The sequence below is a fragment of the Acanthopagrus latus genome, chromosome 20 (genome assembly GCF_904848185.1).
Source record: "Acanthopagrus latus isolate v.2019 chromosome 20, fAcaLat1.1, whole genome shotgun sequence".
NCBI classification, from domain to species: domain Eukaryota; kingdom Metazoa; phylum Chordata; class Actinopteri; order Spariformes; family Sparidae; genus Acanthopagrus; species Acanthopagrus latus.
Window position 1 is genome coordinate 17,851,314 of NC_051058.1, and position 21,692 is coordinate 17,873,005.

Here is a 21,692-nt window from a genome sequence, read left to right on the forward strand (position 1 = left end):
GTTTTTGGTCGCCACCAACTGATGAGGGAAATATCTGGTGCTTCAGCTGCTAAAAGCTCCACCATATTCATGAGCTAGTTGTTAACTGTCTGCCGGTGCAGAGCCGGTGGTGTACAGTGGGTTTATCAAGCTTTTAATCTTTTCGTGAATGTTTTTACACAGATTTGCAACACTTCATCCTGACGATTATGTCTGCGTTCCTCTGCAGTTGTGGCCCAAACTGTGTTGAAATCACAAGTCTTGACTGGAGTCGGGATTCTTCCTGCTCATTTCGAACACTGAAGCTATTATTCTCCCTCGTAAAGTACCAAATTAAAGATCTGATAACGGCGTGATCGCTTCACCAAACGTGTTGAGGGATTAGATTTAGATATAAGGAATGTGATTACATCTGTATATGATATTCGGGTCACAGACAGTTTCATCAACACTGCCAGAAGATCCTGATGCTTCAATGCTCTGGTAGTTGAAGCAACACCGTTACACTTCAGCACTTCACTGTCATGTGTTTTCAGTCCGTTGAGTTCTTCTGAATTCTGTGGTTATAATTCGGTTCAATTAGCATAAAGTTACTCAAACAAAACTAGAGTGGCAAACACCTTTTCATTACACGTTCCACTTGCTTGATGTTTCAAAAGCTTGACAGAAGGATGAACTTTCAAACTCCTGAATCCAGATTTGTTTTCTCAAACAGGTGTGATACAGCTGAGATAAGGAAAGACGTTAAACATTTCCAGTTGATACTTTCTATTAACTGGGCTGCGACCAACAATTATTGATGTGAAGATTAAGTGTCAAAACATTGTAAGAAATTGTAAAAAAATGTTCCCATAGTGACGTCCTCCATTGCTCTTTTGTCCAACAGCAGTTCAAAACCCAAAGACTCATTAAATATCAGAGAAAAGCAGGAAATCCTCACACTGATGGCTGACAGATGTTAATGTTTGTCTAATCTGACATCTATTACATGTCTGTCCCTCAAAAAAGAGTAAGAGGAATCTGTTCTCTGCTGCTCTTCCTGAGCTTTCTTCCAGTTTTTTTTTGTTTTTTTTTTTTTTACTGTTTTGATCAACTAATCATGTAACTCATTTTCCTGGGTAAGATGCTGCTACACTTGAGTTTTCTTGATAAAAGTGAAATGAAAAACGTACTCATAGTTAAATATCGATTTGCAAACTTTTAATGAGACAAAACTTAGAACAATAAATTACAAGAAATCTGGATAAATAAATATTTAGCTATTTAGCCTTTACCTTCATTTTCATCAACAGTGCTTTGACGAAGGACCGACAGCAGTAAGAAAACAGGCTTAGAAAAAAAAAAGCATTTTATGCAAAATCAGAGAAGACGATGAAGTCCAGCATCCAAAACATGATCGGCCCCAAACTTTTTTTTTTTTCCAGTCGATATCTTCATAAGTGTTTCAGCCGATTATTGAGGTTCAATCCACGCCTGGAAAACCAACCGATTGCTTGTAAACTTAAGTATTTTAGGCTCTGAATCACATTAACGTATGATGTGATTCATTCATCAGCTGTAACTCATTGCGAGTCTCTGAGGTGAATCGGACACGTCAGCGACAGAGTGCTGCAGGAGTACAGTGTTCAGAGGGAGATGTTTGAAGATAAAAAGACGGAATCGTTTCGTCTCTGATTGGGAAATGAAGCTTTCAACAGAAGGTCACACCTGAAGTCTGAGGAGGACGGAGGAGGGGCTTCTGTGAAAAGCGTGGCAGGTCCACGAGCATCAGGTCCAGTCGTAAAGTCAAAGCTCGTTTAATCCTCTACAGCCCCTTCAGAGACGACACCTTCTTCTTACGAGCAGCCAGCATCTCGTAGAACGGGTCTTTACTGATGGCAGCTCTGCAGGAGGAAGATGAAGGAGGGTTAGATAACAAAATCTTCCAGGAAATCATCATCATCGTCAGAGTGTAAACATGGCTCACTTGATGCTGTTGATCCATTCGTCCTTCTCCTCTGCGGTCGGGGCAGAGATTCTGTAAAAGGTGTGGTTTCCTTCGACGACGCGGCCGTCTGCCTCCGTCTTGCAGGCCTTGATCACCTGATCTTTGTGGTCGGGGATGTAGAGCTCGAAGCAGTTCTGAGCGAGGGAACAAACAAACAGGGTGAGTCAGGAGGTTTGTGTCAACAGGAAACATCTGACAAATGCATAAGATACAAATGAGTCTCGCCGTGTCTCAGGTCTGCAGGGAATAAATAGATTTCCTGATGATAAAAGAGACTCCAGGAACAAATCTTCAAATAACTGCACTGTTTCTACTACGATGGATGTGTTTATGATTAGAAAATTAACAAGTAGTTTTATGGAAGCAGCTGCAGTAGGTCCAAGATACAAACAGTAAGATTTAAAAGAGAATGCAAATTAACACCACCAGATTTAGTACTTCATCTTCATCCCTTTGGATTTGTTTTTTTCTCATCCAGCTAATTCTTGTTTTATGGTATTTTTGGACAGTCCTTTTATTTGGTTTGTTTTTTCCCATCCAGTTACATCTTGTTTAGGGTATTACTGGATGGTTATTCTTTTAATGTAGTTTTGGAAAATGTGATATAATCTCACTTTTCTAACCACCTAATTCTTGTGTTGTGCTAGTTTTTTGAAAATGTTGGGTTCATCATTAGTATTATTGAAGTTTTTGATGTTTATTTCCATCCAGAAAATTCTTGTTTTATGTTAGTCATGAAAAGTTTGGATATATTTATCAAAATCTGTCATTTCCATCCCTCTGTTCTGACATGAAATTAAGTTAAAAAGAGAAAACCGCAGAAATGAGTCAACTTCTCGACAAAACGTGGCAGAAAGAAGGATGAGTTTACCGGTTTCTTGGAGTCATCGACTTCTCTGATACTCAGATTTTCCAGTGGAATGATTCCTCTGGGTTCCTTATCCTTGAAAAGACAGAAAAAACATGAGTGCTGACTTAAACCTACGGACAGTATTTAGCACGCATCTTCTTCTCTTATGCTGCATAAACAGGAAGTACTTACAGTTGTGTATTCAAAGTAGTAGAGGCAGTTATCTGTGAGAATGAACCAGCGTCTCTTCCAGGTCTTCACTCGTCCTCCTGAGGAGAGATCACAGGTGAGCTGCAACTCCGGTAAAGACAGAAAACTTTGGACTTGATGTGACGACAGCAGCAGCACTCTGAAGCACACTGACGGCACAAACCAGCAGGTTAAATGGAGCCTACTGACTGAGGTTAAAATTTGTCCAGCGGTTAAAATCTAATGTGAGGCTAGTCCATTTTACTAACATTGAGAGCTAAACAGCGCAGGGTGAAGGAAGACTTTATTCTGAATGAAATAATCTGATGTGAAGGTAAATGAACACAGCCAAGTGGGAGTAAAAAGGCAGGGAGATGTAGTGAGGTGAGGGGTGCAGCTCAAGAGCAAAGCAGTGCATTAAAGATGGAGAGGGCGAGGTGGGTACATACCTCCTGCAGTCAAAAACCATGAAACACAAACAAGAAGAATGTCAACAAAAGAGAATTACACAAAAATAAAATTCTGTTCTTTGTGCTTAAGTTGCTATTACACATCCAGTCCACTAGAGGGCCCTCTAACAACAGGATGAACTGATCCAGACTATGAATTAAAAGTGCATGAACTATCTGACACCATGCGGGTTATCATACCGAGTTTGAGCAGCCATCCTTCTCTGTCGGGGTTGAAGAAGGTGTGTGTGAGGTCGTTCCCATCGTCCTCTGGGATCTTGAAGGGTTCGTTCTTGATGCTGTCGTACAGATTCTACAGATGAACAGGAGGACGTGCTGAGTTATTGGGCTGCATTAATACAGGAGGATATTATATGGGAGTCATGTTTGAAAAAAACAGAAAAGCAGAGACTGTTTTTGCACACAAGATCATTTTAGTGACTGTTGAGTTTGGCAAAATTTTATTTTGAAAAGCCTGGATTCACGAACAAACACTTTTACAACTCTTTTATTCATATATAGAGAGAGATGTGATTTGAGCTGTTTGTGTTGGATTAATTGAAACTCTGAGTTGTTTCAGGACAGTAAACTCCTCTCACCCTGAGCAGCTCCTCCGGCAGGTCTCCTCCATCGTTGATGCCTCTGTTCATCGCCGTGAATCTCTGAACCGTCGGTTTGTCCTTCACGTTGGGGTTGTGTAGGCTGGTGTTCAACATGATCACAGCGAACGACAACACGTAACACGTATCTGTAAAAACGAGACAAAAACACCAAAAAGATAATTAGTTTGAGATAGTCTTTCAGGAAAAAAAATCCCACTCTGTTTCACAATTTTAATGATTTGATGTTATGTATTCTAACATCTTGAATTTCCTCCGGGATCAATAAAGTATCTATCTATCTATGAAAATTCAGATTTTCAAAAAGCAGGAGACAGAATTAACTGTGATGTGTTTTTGTTATCAAGTCTGAACAATTTTTAGATCTCTACATTACAATATGAGACCAGAAATATATGCTATGTGTCACAAATTCAGCATTTTTATATGCTTGAAAAAGAAACTGTGATGTAAACTATTTTCTCTATACTTCTCCTCTTTCCTGAACACACTATCTTGTTTGTACCTGTGCTCTGAAACACTCCCGGGTTGCATCGGCAGTATCTCTGGGCAAACGCCTCCATCATGCGGTCGATCTTCTGGGCCTCACCGGGCAGCCTGAAGCTCCACAGGAACTGCCTAAGAGCCTGAACCAGGTTCAGGTCTGTGAACTCGTGTAACTCCAGGAAGGCGTGCAGCACCGCGATGTTGAAGTCATCTCTGCACCACACACACACCCACAGAGGGGGGAGTAAACACAACGAGAACAGGATCAAGAAGTGAAGCAGCTCTGTTTGGCTCTCTGAGTTGGCAGCTAACAGAGTTGGATGAGATGTGATGAATCAGATGAAAACAGATGATCTGAATGGATGAACTGATAATGCACCATAAGCTCATATATATATATATATATATATATATATATATATATATATATATATATATATATATATATATATATATATATATATATATATATATATATATATATATATATATATATATATATATATATAAAAAAAACATGATTATACATAAATAAGACCTGATTTGTCCTCAGCGGAAAAATATTAGGATTATCCTCCTTTTAAAGACAGGGTCCCTTGGATCTTTTTCACCAATATTTTTTCCCTCACCTCTCCCCGAGGTAGTCGCCAATGGCCGTTTTATTAAGCCCCTCCCCCTTGTAGAGAAACTTGGCAATGTCATCGCTGGTGTTTTTCAGGAGAGAGCTGTCGATCAAGAAGCGAATCCCCTGGGAGAGAAAATCAGAACACACAACTCAGTCTGAACATCATAAACACAATACAATTAGAACTAAATAAATGATACAAACATTCACGATGAGCAACAGTACAGTACCAAATGGTAGATTTATCAGTGTACTCACGCAGAGTAAGTAAGTTAAAAACCGGGAACAAACAGTGGGGTTTATCAGTTGGCATTTGCTGTGCTTGCTTTGAAATCAGTTCTTGAATATTGTCCCTCATTGATGCAGCCCAGGAAAGGGCTCCATGTTTTCAAGAACAAGTCCCGGAGTCCTGAGAGTCTGAACAGGACTCGTAAACTGCCGTGCTGGACATTAGTTCAATCCAGTGCTCAAAAAAATTAGGGTGTGACCACTTTCCATTGTCCAACAGTAACTCTGCATCCTGTTAACACAGCCGATCAGCAGCACAGTCCGCTCAGACTGTGCATCTGCTGTTTTTTTAAGGTTAATACCCAACACACAAAGAGATGGAGCAGTTACTTTAGTTCAGATATTATCTTCCCCTGCAACCACAATCTATCATTTTAAGTCAGCTTTAGGAAAATAAAACTAAATTCTCTGTGTTGATTTGTTTCTTTTGCTGTTTTGCCACAATAGTAAACTGAATATCTTTGGATATTGGGAAGGACAAAAGAAGTCACTTTGGACTTTTCACAATTTTCTGAGGTGTTACAGATTAAAAAATAACTTGATTCATCGAGACTTAATCAACAGATTCAACAACAATTAAAATAGTCATTGGCTGCAGGCTTACACCGATCTGTTATTCTCACCTTCTTGGGATCCATGTTGAACTTCTTCCGGCCCATGGCCATCTGTTTATTCCTCTGCATGCTTTTCCTAAATACAGATGAGACAGAACAGAAGCTGAATAAACAACTGCAAAGTCTGCGTGTCAAATCTTGAAACTGACTGACACATATGGGTAACATATGTCAAATTTGTTGATCTACTAAAAATACATTTACAGCCTCTCTGGCTTCAAACTCGACCTTTAACAATCATATCATATCCCACAGCCACATCTTCAGCTGAGGGAGCTGAAACTTTCAATTGAGTCTTGGAAAAAGTTATCGCTGATTAATCTGTCGAAAAAAACTGAATAATGCTTTCTCTACTTCTTTGTTATTTTTTTATCAAGAGATAAATCGTTTATCAAAATGTTGTGTGAAGAGTATTTACAACTGAATATCTCTGGGTATTGAATTATTTTTCAGACAAACAAGCTATTTGAGAACCTTTGAGGAAAATGTGATGGACGTTCTTTATCTCTAGATCATTAGACAACATATTCAAAAGATTAACTGATAATAGAAAGTATTTTTGGTTGCAGTGGACTCTGTTCTGAATGTCTTTCAGAATGAGTTTTTTCTGGTCATTTTTATTTCCCCATGAATACATTTCCATTAAAACAAAGGCTGAGTGGACCACAGCTTCCCACACACAGGCACAGAAGATGAGGTTGAGAGACACTTTACCTCTCTTCAGTCAGACCCAGGCTTTCAATCTCATTGGTCACCTCTGCTATCTCATCCTTCAGCCTCTGAGAGCAGACAGACAGACAGACAGAGGAAGAGGAGGAGGAGACAACAACAGATATACGGTACTTGTGAGATGTTTGGGTGACCCTTGTGGAGATGCTTCAATCTCAGTGACAGCACAATACATCACACACAGTCTTCTCTTCCAACTACATTTCACTGACCAACACATTCAGACAAACTCTTACTGAGGAGATGACCCAGAAAGAAAGCCCTAAAAGTGCAGACGTGATTCACTCTCTCTCTCAGACAGACTCATTCTTCCTCTCGGCAGGAGTTATGTGGAACAGCCGCCCTCTGTAGAAAATCCTCTCTGGGAGCTGTAGCACCTGTTCTGGGGTCAGAGTCGACCACCGTTCCCCTGTGCTGACCCAGATTTATCAGCACACCCCTCCCTCCCGGGTCTGTTTTAGAGTCACCCTGGAGGGAGACAGGCGGGAATATGCAGGATCAAAGACGGGCTTAACAGAGCTGCTCAGAGGTTATGGGAGGAAAGAAGAGAGAAGGGAGACAGATGGAGAAGCACTGAGGGCAGCAGAAAAGATAATGAACGGAGATAATTATGGAGGAGAAAGAGAAGCTGACGAGGTCACTGACTCAGATTAGAGCTACAATCATCTGTAACTCTCAGAGTTTGTGAAAAAAAGGTTAAATAACTTCACATGTCTGGATTCCTCCATGCGTGTTACCATGGTTACCCCCCCTCATAGACGAACAGCATCCTCTGTCACCATTACTGGAATATTTCATGGCTCATTACCCATCAGCCCCTGAGGGCAAGACAGGGCGGAGCTTAGAGTAGAGAAACGCCTAACGAGAGTCGACCTCGGTAATAAACTCCATCAATCTATTTGCACAGCGTCGCTGCCCGGAGGCCATGTTTGTGTTTCTCTTTGTGTGGATGTGTGTTTTTCTTTGTGTGTGTTTTTGGATGTCCACCTTGCTCATGGAGGACGAGGGGTTGGGTTCATTTGTAGCATCTGATCAAATCTGAATGCCTTTTGAAACTTTCTGGGTAATCTGTTTGATTAATTATTATTATTACTATTATTTCTTGGCACTTAATCCGAACATCTGAACACTTTCCAGTGAAACGATCCTTAAATGTTTTCAGATGAGCAGAAGTTTAAAGGACTGGTTAAAGTCGGCCTCTTTCTTATATACAGCACTTATATTTAGATACACTTGATTATTTAACAAAGTATGTGACATGAGAGGGAGGGAGATGGAGAATGGAAGGCTTGAGTTTGTTAAACAATTCAAGAAAAAGCAGAACATCTTCACAGCTGACATACTGAGATTGGGAAATTGGGGGGGATTTTCACTTTAAAAATGACTTCGATTAAAAAATAATAATAATAATAATAATAAAAATTCATAATCAAAATAGTTGACTGATTTTTTTTCTCTCTAGTCAATTAATTGATTGATTGCAGCGCCTGAAACTACACCATATTGGAGGTGGGTGATATTAGTCACCGATACAAGACAAATGTGTTCCTTTTACATTTTTTGTATCGAGAATTCTTGATGATGATGAGACCAGATTTCCCCGCACAATATAAAACAAATATACCCAGTTAAAGAGCTGACACAGACAGTACCGCTAATTTATTTAAGGTTGTTGGAGGGGGAGGCTGTCCCCCCCGGGCACAGAGAGCTAGAGGACACACACATACGCGACGTCCACCCCCCTCGTACACATACACCCCACACAAAGAGGATCATCTATCGTGAACGCGTACAGTAACGCTCCGGTGGTCATATGCCTCCACCCCCACCCACCCTCCACCCACACATATCTACACACACACATATCTACACCCACACATATCTACACACACACACCTCCCCAGGCTCGCTGGTCTAGACATGGAGGTACACATCTACTTAAGGACATGGAGAGAAGAAAGAACAACCTGAACAAAGTGCAGACAAAATAAGCAAACAAAGGACTGAGGGAGTTTGTGACTCCTGCAGGTCCCTGAAATAGTTTTAATTGTTCACTGAAAGAGGTTTAGCCTGAAATCACTCCTCCATTCAAAGATCTCTCCCTGATGCACTATCAGAAACACACAAGTGATGGAGGACAGTCATCACTCTCTACAAAGATTTATTCAAATGTTTATATCCGAGTTAGACTTTTTTAGACTTCAGTTAGTGTTTTTAGTAACAAATTCCCTCTTTCATTTCTTCCACTGCTACTCAACAGTGACAAAATATTCGGGGGAAACACAAAGAGGGAATTATAAACTAAACAAACACAGTGACTTTGTAAGATATCTGTTTGATTTGTCTCCAACAGAGAAATTTTGCAGAGAAGGAAACAGGAGAGACAAAAACAAACTCCCTTTCATGGCTGCTCTGTCCAATGGGGCCAGGAAGTAGAACTCCAGATGAAATCAGCTTGTTTAAAGTTTAACAAATTGATTAACGGTGTAAATGTGTGAAAAATGTGCATCTGTGTGAGAGCGTGTCTTTACTTGTATGTCGTGCAGTAGCTCTTGTTTTCTGCGGCGGATGCTTTCCAGCTCCTGTCTCTCCTCTGGACTCAGGTCATCAGGCACTGAGGAGAGAAGTACAAGAAACACTCAGATCCAAAGATAAAATATATTCTCTCTCTCTCTCTCTCTCTCTCTCTCTCACACACACACACACACACACACACACACACACACACACACACACACACACACACACACACACACACACACACACACACACACACACACACACACACACACACACACACACACACACACACACACACGTTCAAAGGAAGAAAAGAGACCTGAGAGTCCCACGGCTCTGGGTCACTATAGCAACACAATCTTTGATCCATTAAATTACCCCCTCCCCACATCCAAACTCCAATGTGGAGGATGAAATCAAGCCCCTTTGTTTTATACAGATGTTCACACACACACCCACACACAAACACACAAGCTAAAACATGATGACTTTGCAATGCAGTAAGGAAAAGGAAATATTCTCAATTTTAGCTGCATCTTAAACTTGAACAAAGCCATAATCAGATTGCCCTGAAATAACTTATAAAATAGAGAAAGATTAAACACTGAAATGTGTTGATGATCAGTGTTTTCTTTTACAAAAATCTATCAACAGACTTCTTCTGAACAAAATCTACGAGGCCAAAACTTGAATAACTGCACACAAATTGTTTTTCTAGCAGCTTCTTTGTGACATTTCAGTAGAAACGCGTCTCTTTAATGATAGAAAACCTGTAGGCGGAGGAGACGGGGTGACTGAAATCTACAGAGAAGTAAAACATGCTCATCGAAACTGTGTTAATGAGGACTAACAACACATTGTCTCAGCACTGACTTTTACAACTTACATGTCCGCTGCAAAGGATGCAACACATTGAAATTAAAGTTGGCTTTCTCCAACAACACAGAAGTAAAGGTCATAATGGTGAAGTCTATCTACCAAATAACTAAATTCAGCCTAATTTATTTGGTTGTTTAGCAAATAAACTGCAAGTAAAAGAGGTGTGAGTGAAGAGTGAAGAAGAGTGTCTTGTGGACTTTAAACGAATCAAAACAACAGAAGTTGAGTAAAAGAAGAACTGTTGGCGAAAAAAAAGATCTGCTTGTGTGGGAAAGAAAAAAAAAAGTAGCTGTCCCATTTTAGAAAAAAATGCAGGGTTTCCCCTCCCATTACAAGGCCTGGGTGCAGCACCCAGGCTGTTCCAGGCACCACCTAAAACCAAATGAGGGTAAAATCAATGACAAGAGCAAAAAAAAAAAAAAACCAAAATAGCTTTTCCCAGATGTAATGGCTAAAGTAAGTCCCCAGTGAACTTCTTTAGAAAGTTTTGTCTTTAAGCTTTAGGTGTGTTGTTTATATGTCTGCTCAAGCTTTTCTAATATTTTACACTTGAATATAACAATGGTCCAAAATGATGATAAAATACTGATTTTTAGTGGAAAATGTCAAATTTTCTAGGAAGCCAGAACCCAACCGCCTAATACATGCCCCTAAGTGTTCAACAAACTGAGGGAAAACACTGAAATGTCAAACATCAAAAGTCAGATGAATATAAGTTTAAAAAAAGCATATTAGACTTGATATCTCACTGTGTATGTTAAGCTCAAATGCCGCCTTACATTCATCGTCACAGTGAACAGGACACGACTAACTGTGTGCTCTGATAGGACAGAAGTTCACACATGATGTCTGCAGAGGAGCGATAAGCATTAGGGAGGGAAATGTGGATCTGTTGCTCACAGACTTTGTGGTTTTTCTCAAGAAAAATTGAGCGGGGAAAAAAAAAGGAACAAGAGAGATTTAGTTACAGTAATAACAGAAGAAATGCAGCATTGTACTGATCTGCATATTTCATGTGAGATAAACATCACACCTCTGCACGGAAATTGCTGTTTCTCTTCTCTAGGCAGCTCGTAATAAAGCTTCTGCTGCGTCTTCTTTCTGAGGCATATAAAAACACCCTTACAAGTGAACAATGGTGAGTAAAACTCCCAATTTTCTGCCAAATAACAAGGTAGAACAAAGGACATATCAAGCTGTGCTGCTGCTGTTTGACTGCCTCATTAGAGGAGTCACGCTGTGGGATTCAAACAAACACTTCAGTTCACTTTGCCATCAAGACCGAGTTACTCAGTTTCAAAGTCTGAAACAACAACAACTAAATACGTAGCTATTTATTTTCCAAATACTGCCGGTTACTAACCACACCAAGAAAGTTGGTGAAACAGAAGTCTGTTTGGCCATTTTATGGACTTCTGAGAAATTTGATTATACCCAATTATTTTGGATGTAAGACAAAGTCAAGTTCCACTAAGTAGCTTTTAACAGATCTGTCCCACCAGATGAAGTTTACATTTTTCCTTTCTTTATTTGCTAACCTGATGATAACAACAGAACAGCTTCCTCTTTCAGCGAACTGATCAGCGGGGGTTCCCAACACGTCACACTTAGGGACCATGGAGTGACACTCCCACACTGTCGCACCAACCTGCGGCGTTTCACCACAGTGCTGGATCCATTGTGAATCCAGCCGCCCCAGGATGCTTACGCTTTAAGTGCTCGAGCATGGCGGTAGCACTGCTTACCTCCCCCGCGCCGATGCATGTTAAGTACATTGATAACGTTGAGACATATCTTTACTGTAACTAATGACAACACAAACTTTAACAGTTAGCGTGATGTGAAATCTTTGTCCACTGCTTTTAGGGGCAGTAATCCAGTACATCCGCAGCGATGATATACCACACTGCTCTTTATTCTCATATGCAGCTGGTCTCATCAACAAGCGCCCCCATTGGACATCTGTCCCCATACATCAGCTGACATATTTGACCATCATCCCATGACATATATTCTCTACACTGTGAACTTTTGCACATCCCATGATGAGGAGTTTTGCACAAAACTGCACAGCTTTGTGAGTCTAAAAAACCATACACATATATAGCTCATTATTGGTTGTTACACCAATATAATGAGCTATTGAATTTAGTATCAGTGTATACCTCCAAGTTTTATTTAGCAGTTATTTTGTAACAAAACAATGCAAGTGAGCACTGATGAATATATGGGTGCATAAATATATAAGTAGTAGTAATTATTTTGGTCTTGGACTGCGTAGCTGACAAATAGATCCTTTAACATCATAACCGTATTAAAGTCCATCCACTAAAAAAAACTTGATGCAGTTGAAAGCTCCAGAAAAGGCTACGTTAGAGGACCTTGAGTTAAGTTCATTCATCAGGACATGCAGCCATCTTTGACTTTGTACACACAAGGCAAATTAAGCAAAGCCCAAGGTGGCTTGACAGGTGCCACACTTTTGGATACTGGTATCATTTACATATCGCAAACACACATACAGAAAGTGACGCGCTCACTCATCACACACAGACACCCGTCGCCCACAAAGTAAGGTTTAAGTAGGCCAGGAGCAGCTCCTATTATAAACCTGAGGACGAGAATAACGCGCCATTGTGAGCTGAGAGGCAGCGAAACTGGCATTCACATTTACTTCCTCTCTGTGGTTTGTTCATTAAGAGAGGAAATACGAGCAAGTGGATTCAGGAAACAATCATATCATGTATTCTCAAGCAAACCAACACATACACTTACTCTATATAACCGTCTTCTTTTTTTCTTCTCCTTCTCCATGTTCATCAGCAGATTGCAAATGTATTCATAACATACATTTCCCAAAATTGGTTCGATATATTGTGTATCTCTAAACTACAGTGATGAAACCGTCTGAACTTGTCAGACTGTTTTACTTGTTCTTACACTTGCCTTTGCCCACTTAGTCTTTATAGCCACATTACTTATGATTATTGATCAAAAATGACTTTATATGAATATTAAGCACCAACGCTTTTCCCTAAAATATAGTATTAGTTATAGGTATTAGGTTAAAAATGCGCTTTGGTTCCCAGTCTCGGCATTCATGAAATGCTTTTGAGAAGATTTAAATATCTAAAAAGCCTTTAAATATCTCAATATTATTTTAAGGCCATATCCTGACATGCAGTCAGCTGCTCTGCACAGCCTCGAGGTCACAGAGTGTGTGTTTGTGTTGGCAAGTAATGGGACACCTTGTCATAGCAATGCTGCTGATGACCAGCTGCTATGGACAACCAACATGGACAACCAACATATCCAGGCCTGAAGTTCACTCTCTGTCCTTCTACTTCCACTGTCTGTCTGGTTTGGAAGTTATGCAACCACTCACATCCTCTGAAGACACACTGACAGACGCAAAAGACACCAAAACTGCGCGTGTGTTCTGGTCGGGTTTCCGGCTGTCAAAAGCTCTCAGAGGAAGACGTGACGACACACACAAGCACACACACTCATTCAGATGAATTTCTGAAAAGTGGCTCGGATGCAGAAGTTGATGACGCACAGAACACCTACACATTTGTGTCATAATTCTGAGCTTCCTACCAGAGAAAGATGCCGTCCGCTGAGTTGACTTCACCACCAGTCTCAATGGTCCCAGTATTCACAGTGCAGCAGAAAACACACACTTCTTTAGCTTTTAGTAGTTTGATTCTTACTCTGGAGGTCCAGCTCCACACATCTAAGTTAGTCACCAATTCCAGCCTGTTTCCTGCAGTCCAGCACAACAATAATCCAGTCCTGCCCACGTCCTCCAATCCCAATCCTGTGGTCCCCTAGTCCAGCCTCCCTGCTCCTTAATCCTCAACCACTCATTCCAACAAAGGGGTGAGAGGAGGGGAGCAGGCCTGCAACTAAATGAGGATGAGGACGAGTGTGTTTGTGAGTGTGTGAAGGGAAAACCCTTGAACTCCCATCTCTCTCCCCCCTCCCCTCTGTCCATCTTGACTCCTCCCTCCCTCCCTCCCTCAGTGAGCTCAGCATCAAACACAGGCTCCCCCACGTGGACACTGGTCTCAGAGAGTGAGGAAGGTGGGGAGGTGCAGTTTTTGCATGTGTCTTCTTAAGGAGGGTGCAGACATGAGGCTGACTCACCATTTCCGGTCAACAACTACAACTAAAATTACAAAACAAAAGGTCTCTGTTGATGAAGAATTAAATCAGTCTTCATTCTTATACCCACACATACACCAACAACAGCTCCCTCACTGGTTCTACTCTTTTTTTCAACCTAAGCATGGCAGCTGACCTGATACCCACGGCAATGCAGTTTAGCTATGACTAGAACATTTGCGGTCAGTGTCTGGCCCTCTTCACAACGCAATATTTGTCTGTTTCAGCGTTCACAAGGCAACAATTGTGAGTTTAAATGCTCTCAAGGAGAACAAGCTCAAGTGAGTGATTTAATCCTGCAGTTATGGTAAACTCCCTGGTGACTGATCGCATTCGCGCAGCCTTAAAGGCTCAAAAGTCCAACAAGGAGGCAGAAACAAATCCAGCAACAGAATGAGCTCTGAAAAGAAAAACATCCTCAGGAGAGGGAGAGAGGGAGGAAGTGAGGAAATTTCAGACAATCTCAGCTGCCCTCTCAGGATGGAAAAAGTCTTTTAGAGCGAAGTACCTTTCATGTGGAGAAAAGCTATCGAAGTGGACTGCCAGTGTTATAAGTATGCTGAGAAAAAAAAGTGGCACTCACTCTGTCAAGTGGAATAAAGCTGTGAAAAGCTACCAGGTAGTGCTGTTATTTTCTCCTTGACTGCATCTGCCTTACTTAAAAAATGTTTATGTAATAGGTGGTTTGATAGCTTTTCTATGGAAGCTCATTGAAAAACATATTTCCATGACAGGTCACAGATATGATGTGAAAAGGCCAAATCGTGAGACACAAATCTCTCATAATTTCAACATTTTATCTCATTATAGATGTTTTAAAACTCGACATTTTATCTCATCAGTGTTGACACATAATTGACTTTCTATGCCATTACTATGACTTTCAATCATATAATGATGTCTTTTATCTCATAATTATGACGTTTTACTTCATAATTGACTTGCTATCTTGTAATTTTGACTTTATACCCCATGATTTAGACTTGTTTTATCCCATACTGACTTATTTTTTAGCTCATAACTATGACTTTCCATCTCATAATTTTTATCCAATTATATCAATTTTTGGCCAAATTTTCATCAATTTGTTTTCTTTATCTGGCAGAAATGAGCCTCCACATTTATCCCCACCAGACAGATTTGAAAAAAAATCTCATTTGGTCATCTGTTTTGACAGTCTTCCACCCCCTGACACTTCATTATTAAGCACCCTGTAGGAGAGGCTCACATTATCAGAGGAGACACTAGAGCAGAAAAAGGTGGTCTATAATTAACAATAACAAATCATTTATGTCATGTTTTCTCTATGTGTAGTGACATTTTGTGTTAATCTCCTCAACATCCTATCGCTGACAGAATCTAACACTTTGGTCACAAGTTGAGAAACTGAGCAAGAGTGCATCCAAGCCACAGTGTTTGAGGGCTGTTCTTTCATTTCCAGCCGATTAAAGAGTGCATTGATTGTATTTATAGACACGGGCGCTGCTGCACAATAAGCACAGACCCCCGTGAGGTCTGGCCTCAATCCAGATTAATAATAATGGATCTCTTGTGCGAGTTAAGAGCTTTAACAAATCTGCCAAATGAGGACTTGTTGCTCTCGCTGCGCTAGGATAGGAAATTAAATGCCCAAAACAAATGAAACTAGCAGATATAGCAGGTAAACGCTCACTTCAGCTACACAGCGTTAGATAAAGTTACGTTAGTCGCTGGTTAGCTAACTAGCTAACCTGGTTAGCCTCTAGGTTAGCCCTGCTGGCAGTAGTTAACTAGCGGGTCAGACAACTTACCAACTCCGTCTTCAGACTTCAGAACCATGTTGGTGCCGTTGTTCGACGCTTACCCCGGAGGAGTTTTTAACTTTAAAGTAACTTTAGAGGTCGGAGGTGTCCGTATTTTCTCTGTGTGCTACCGTTAGACTGGCAGTTAACGACAACTGTCTGAGAGACAGCCGGTGTAGGGGCAGGATGACGTGGGCGTGGCTTCGACGGCTGCAGCCAATCAGAGAGCGGCCAAGCACAGACAAACCTCTGTCTGTGTATCTCTCATCTATCTATCTATCTATCTATCTATCTATCTGTTTGTATGTCTGTCTAAATATCTTTTACGTGTCTCTGTCGTCTTTTGCTGTAAAATTTAAGACACATTTAGATCATAATCATGACAAAATAGATATAAGAAATGTCACTGAAGTGAGTGAATATCTCATCATATATAGGACCCAAAAGTCAAGATAAAATACCAAGTTAAAATATTACTTTGGCAAGTTTAATGTCTCAAACTATCTCATATTGAACCGCCTACACTTTAGCATCAAAGTTATTATTGTCAACAAATGTGCTGGAGTGTGTAAAGTACATTACATTTACATGTATGTATACACAGGATCAATTAATTTACAGCTTGCAGATTCTTGCAGATAGAAGGTAGAACTTTATTATTCCTGATGGATATTATTGTGTGAGAAAAGGCTCAAAATTAAAGCAACTTAAGAGCAAAAAAACAAACACACAATAATAATTTTAAAAAAAGTGTACAAGGTGTAAATGCTAACATCGAAGCCAAACATTTAATGAACAACAATAAAACCTAATTTAGAAGAGATAATATACAAGGAAAGTGAAAAGTAATAAAAAAGAAGATATTGCACTGTGGAGTAGTATTGCCAATGATGTTGAAAGTGAAAAAGAAATATTGCACATGATATTTAAAGCACTAGGGCATGTGATTGATAGCAATGTTTTCAGTGTTCAATGTTTAGCCGTCTCTCCTGCAGTAGGGGGAGGAGTTGTACAGTTTGATAGCCACTAATGGAACAGACCTCCTGTGGCGTTCTGACCTAGAATTTCGTAATTTTGAAGGTTTGTCATTCCTGACGTTTCAGCGAACTTCTGATCTCTGTTGGAAGCTGTTTTCAGAGGCTTATAAGTGTTGAGAGGAGAGAAAAATGGAAATAGAAAAAACCTTTACATGTCTGTATGTTTACACCTCCATCTTTACCAGTAGATGTTTGCAATTTTTAAAAAAATTATTCATTGGTTTGAGTATGTTTTTTTTTTAAGAGAATAAAGTCAAATTCTCTGATTCCAGCTTCTTAAATGTGAGTATATCCCGGTTACTTTTCTCGCCTTTGACAGTAAACTGAATGTGTTTGGGTTGTGGGAAACACACTGATTTTCGTTTTCACCATTTTTTGACATTGTGAATCGTTTGAGAAAAATGAGCAGCCCTAGTTTATAGCGTGTGTCTCTATCTGAATATGGGTGTAGTTACATGCTCACAGAATCAGTGTTAAAGTCTTTTGGCCCGGGGAAATGTGCAAATACTCCCCTTTTTAGCACTCCACCCTGCATAAAGTGATGAAAGGTTTGGCAGAGGGACTTCATTCAAGCAGGAAGAGGATATAAGACTCAACAAAAAGTTAGAAAAACAATTAACCACAAGGTAATAAAGAGGAGAGACACATTTGTCCAAATGGGTGTGAAGGCTGAGGAAGCAGGTTTGATATCAGAGATAGATGTCCTGTGTGTGAGGAAGGAAGGGAGAGGAGAGGATGTAGGGAAGGATAGAGGAAAGGAGGGTAAAGGATTGCAGCTGTGCGCTTGAATTGACGCTTTATTCAGCGTTTGGACACACCAAAAACAGGATATGCTGAGGAGGGGTTAGGGAAGAACTGCTGCAATTGAGCAGTTTAAAGGGTCAGCTCGCACAAAAGACAAAAGACATATTTTGCCCCTTGTCGTTAGCGACAAGCTATAAATGGTTTGCATGGAGACTTTTTCTGTGGTAGAAAGTAGTTCCAATGAAAACTGTTGACAGTGAGGTCCAGAATAACAGGAAGTTATCTATGCCCAGGCCTCGGGGCCTCTGGAACAGTGCTTATTTCACAGATAAACCCTTCAGCTGTGAAGATTGATTCCATAGGCTTCTGTAGCTTCCTTTAAAGATGTTTATCTTCAAATTGTACATTATCTTAAGATTGATTAGTTGTCTCTCTGGTTTCTGGTGGTTAGTCATGCAGTTTTGGTTCAATGTGCTACAGTAAAATAGACGTAAATAACATCAATGACTTGTCTTTAATTCATAATATATATATATAAATGTATATATATTTATATCTTTGTCAGTAAGCTGTATGGAGCCATTTTATGTTTTCTTTCAAGTTTCAAGTCTCCATCTACTTCGGTTGTTCAGGAGAATGTTGCGACAGTATTGGGAGACCTCACCTACAGAAGCTCCTTTCTCCCACAGACTACTGCTCCTGAACGCCTCGTCAGTAGTCGCACCTTAATTCTGTGACTTTGTGACATCACGCTACATCACTATGTCATACATTTCCATCATTTATGCCAGTTTGGCATTAATTAATTAATTTAGCACAGCTGCTCTGCTGTTGTTAGCATTGCTGGCTCAGGCATGTTTGTGCTGACCAATCAGAGAAGGCCAGAAAAGACCAGAGGGGGGACCTTAAAGAGACAGAGTTAAAACAGAGTGTGTTCCAACAGAGGGGGATATTAATGTGTCTCCTTTAAGAGAAGTTGTTGATTTTCACCATAAATAAAAAGTCATTCACGTCTTTTTTATTGAGGCACATTAAACCAAAACTACAGACAATGAACCAACTGTCTAATAACATAAAGTACCAAGACATAAAGTGTCTTCGAATGAAGCTACAGTAGCCTATTGAGTCAGTCTTCACAGCTGAGGGGGTTTATCTGTGAAATAAGTACTGTTGCAGAGGCCTCGAGGCCTGAGCACAATAAAGACGAAAGCAGAGGAAATCACAAGGAAAAACAGGGGGAAGTCCAGATAAAGAAAGATCATAAAAGCTGCATGGCGCGATGGAAATAACCTGTGTGTGAGCGTCGTGCTGCCTTCACGGTGCCAGGACGGCACGAGCCCTGACAAGAACACACCTGCACAAGGGGAGAGCAGTGGGCAGCGATGGAGATTATGTCACCCCAGCACCCACTGGAGAGGGAGGATCACGGCACAGAGGATGATGATGGGTGTGCGTCATGTTCAGAAATCAAAACCCACCATCTCACGCAAAACACACACTCAGAGACACTCACAGTTGGCCTGACTCGTGTATGTGTGTGTGTGTGCATGAAAACAGAAATGTCAAAAACACAGCATGGCACACACTTCAGAGTGCTCCCTGTGTGTGTGTGTGTGTGTGTGTGTGTGTGAGAGAGAGAGCAGAAAATCACCACGGCAACTGAACACTAATAGCAGTACTTTGTGCCAGTCTTGCTTCTCATGTCTCATGTCTGTGTTGTTTCTAAGAGTCACACAAAAGCAACATTAAACCAGCAATTGATACATGAAGCTTTTTTCTTTTGACAATGAACTGTAACACAAATCATGTTCACACACCTCAAAATAAAGAGCTCGCTTAAGAATCTTTCGCAGGCTTACAAACGCTTCTCACATAATCCTTAAAAGCACTCACCTGTAGCTGCAGCAGGTGGCCCAGGTCGCACTGAAGGACACAGAAATGCCTGGAAGCTGGAGGCACACAGCTCACTGACGGTCCCCATAGTGTGTACTCAGGAGTTTGTGATGACAAAACAGTAATCAAGGATGACGGCGTCCCCTCAGCATCTCGGCGTCATGTTGAATTAAGCGGAGGCTGAATCAGAGGCAGGTTAAAGCTCCGGCCCTTGAAGAAGCTTTTTAGTGTTTTCCCTCCCGACTGCCACCAGACTCTGACAGACTCTCAGAGAAACACTCTCTCCTCTCACTCTCTCTCCTCCCTCCTCTCTCTCCTCTTGTTCACACACTTGACCTCGCTCACACACTCTCCACGCCTGCACTACACACACACACACACACACACACACAAAAAAAAAAAACCTGTTGGATGTTTAGAGAAAATAAAAAGGACACATATACTCGTCTGTATGTGGACACACACTCCCACTTGCTGTGTCACTTTGAGCAGTTGTCGAAGTATTCTTGGAAGTGATGACAAATGTACACAACAACCTCGTATCCTCCTGTTACACACCCACACACACATCAGAGCCCGGTTTAGTCAGAGCTGAGTAAAAAACACACAGATAAACACGTATAGACGCGTACGTGATGTTACATATCATCCATGGAAGATAGATTAACAGTCTGTGAGTAACAACAATAAAAAATACTCCTGTACAATAAAAAACAGCATTTAAAATGTATCTAGCTGTTTAAAAATGAAGTATGTCCAATAACAAAGGGTAAAAATGTGAATAAATGTGAATATTCTACATATGGTGTCCATAATCAGATCTGTATGCTTTGCCTGGAGTCTTAATAAATATATATTTTGTGTCAGATGCTTTTATGACGTCAAAACAAAACCAAATTATTCAGATGATCTTTTTTTTTTAATCATTAAAACATATTGATTGCAAACTGTTTTACCACCAAAACTGCAGTAAGAGGAATCTAATCTATCATCATGGTTATTATTATGTCTCTTTTTTTATGTAGATTATATCCTGGTGTCCTGTTTTACGTTCCACTTCTTGTCTTTGTCTTTTTCCCACCCTTTTTCTCAGCACACCTCTGTTTTGTTCTCTGTGACTTCTGGTTTGACATCAGTTTTTTAAGGAAACAATCTACAAAGTGACTTGTAGCCGTTGCTGCCAAATTAACTCAAACTTGTACTCAAGCACAGCAGCTCTTGAGTATATCTGTGTGTAATCTGACAAAATAAAAACACCAGCTAGTCTCAAAAATACCCCATAAAATGTTGAGTACAGAGGAGCAACTGTTCAGATGGAAGCTTAATGACGACACAAGAAATAATCAGTTAGTATCGGTGGTAGTAAATGCGCAAAAATAAATTGTTTTTACAACACCTAGCTCTTGTATGCTTGGAGGTTTAATGAACATAATGTGCAGCTAAGTGACGCAAATTAACTTAATATGCCAGCAGCACATGCTGGTAGAAGCAGTGAGGTAAAATGTAGTTGTGGAGATAGTTGAGCAGCAGCAGAATAAGAGACAGATAATGATCTGAGCAGCTGCTGTAAATTGTAGTCTTTACTATAGTGATGCAAATGAGTCAGATGCAAAGGTGCAAATTATTTCCATGCCTTCATGTGGCTGCTGGGTCACATGTAACTCAGTGTGGTGAGTTATTTCTCAGACACTGAACTAAAGGTTTTCTACGTACATCACCGTGAGAAAAGATGTTTCAGGTTTGGCTGGTGAAATGAAAACCTGATTGAAATGTGTTAAGTAAATTACAGCAAAATATGGTGGTGAAGTTAATACCAAAAGATTGAAGATTCAAAATTTAATGAAATGTCAATATG

General features: G+C 40.4%; 1 protein-coding gene across 3 annotated transcripts; it reads right to left on the reverse strand.

Moving 5' to 3' along the window:
* Positions 1–1,157: 1,157 nt before the first annotated feature.
* On the reverse strand, positions 1,158–19,925 carry LOC119010138 (cytohesin-1-like). 3 transcript variants are annotated; one of them, XM_037082057.1, is made up of 12 exons: positions 19,838–19,925; positions 9,348–9,430; positions 6,802–6,866; positions 6,097–6,163; positions 5,190–5,308; positions 4,580–4,773; positions 4,054–4,202; positions 3,656–3,767; positions 3,009–3,085; positions 2,838–2,909; positions 1,946–2,100; positions 1,158–1,862 (listed from the first exon to the last, which is right to left on the reverse strand). In XM_037082057.1, exons 1-12 carry the CDS (start codon positions 19,923–19,925, stop codon positions 1,784–1,786), a joined length of 1,260 nt encoding a protein of 419 aa, XP_036937952.1. In that variant the 3' UTR covers positions 1,158–1,783. The 3 variants fall into 3 exon arrangements, with proteins under 3 accessions (XP_036937952.1, XP_036937953.1, XP_036937954.1); XM_037082058.1 differs by lacking the exon at positions 19,838–19,925 and adding an exon at positions 16,173–16,358; XM_037082059.1 differs by lacking the exon at positions 19,838–19,925 and adding an exon at positions 13,816–14,094 and having other exon boundaries at positions 3,009–3,087; positions 3,655–3,767.
* Between the last annotated feature and the right edge of the window lie 1,767 nt (positions 19,926–21,692).

Excerpts from the sequence above, each read along its gene's own strand:
- LOC119010138 (XM_037082057.1), bottom strand. The coding sequence starts at position 19,925 with ATGGGGACCGTCAGTGAGCTGTGTGCCTCCAGCTTCCAGGCATTTCTG. Across the intron at positions 9,431-19,837 it reads GCCACCTGCTGCAGCTACAG|TGCCTGATGACCTGAGTCCA; the intron begins GTGAGTGCTTTT and ends TTCTCTCCTCAG. Across the intron at positions 2,910-3,008 it reads ACTACTTTGAATACACAACT|GATAAGGAACCCAGAGGAAT; the intron begins GTAAGTACTTCC and ends TGTCTTTTCAAG.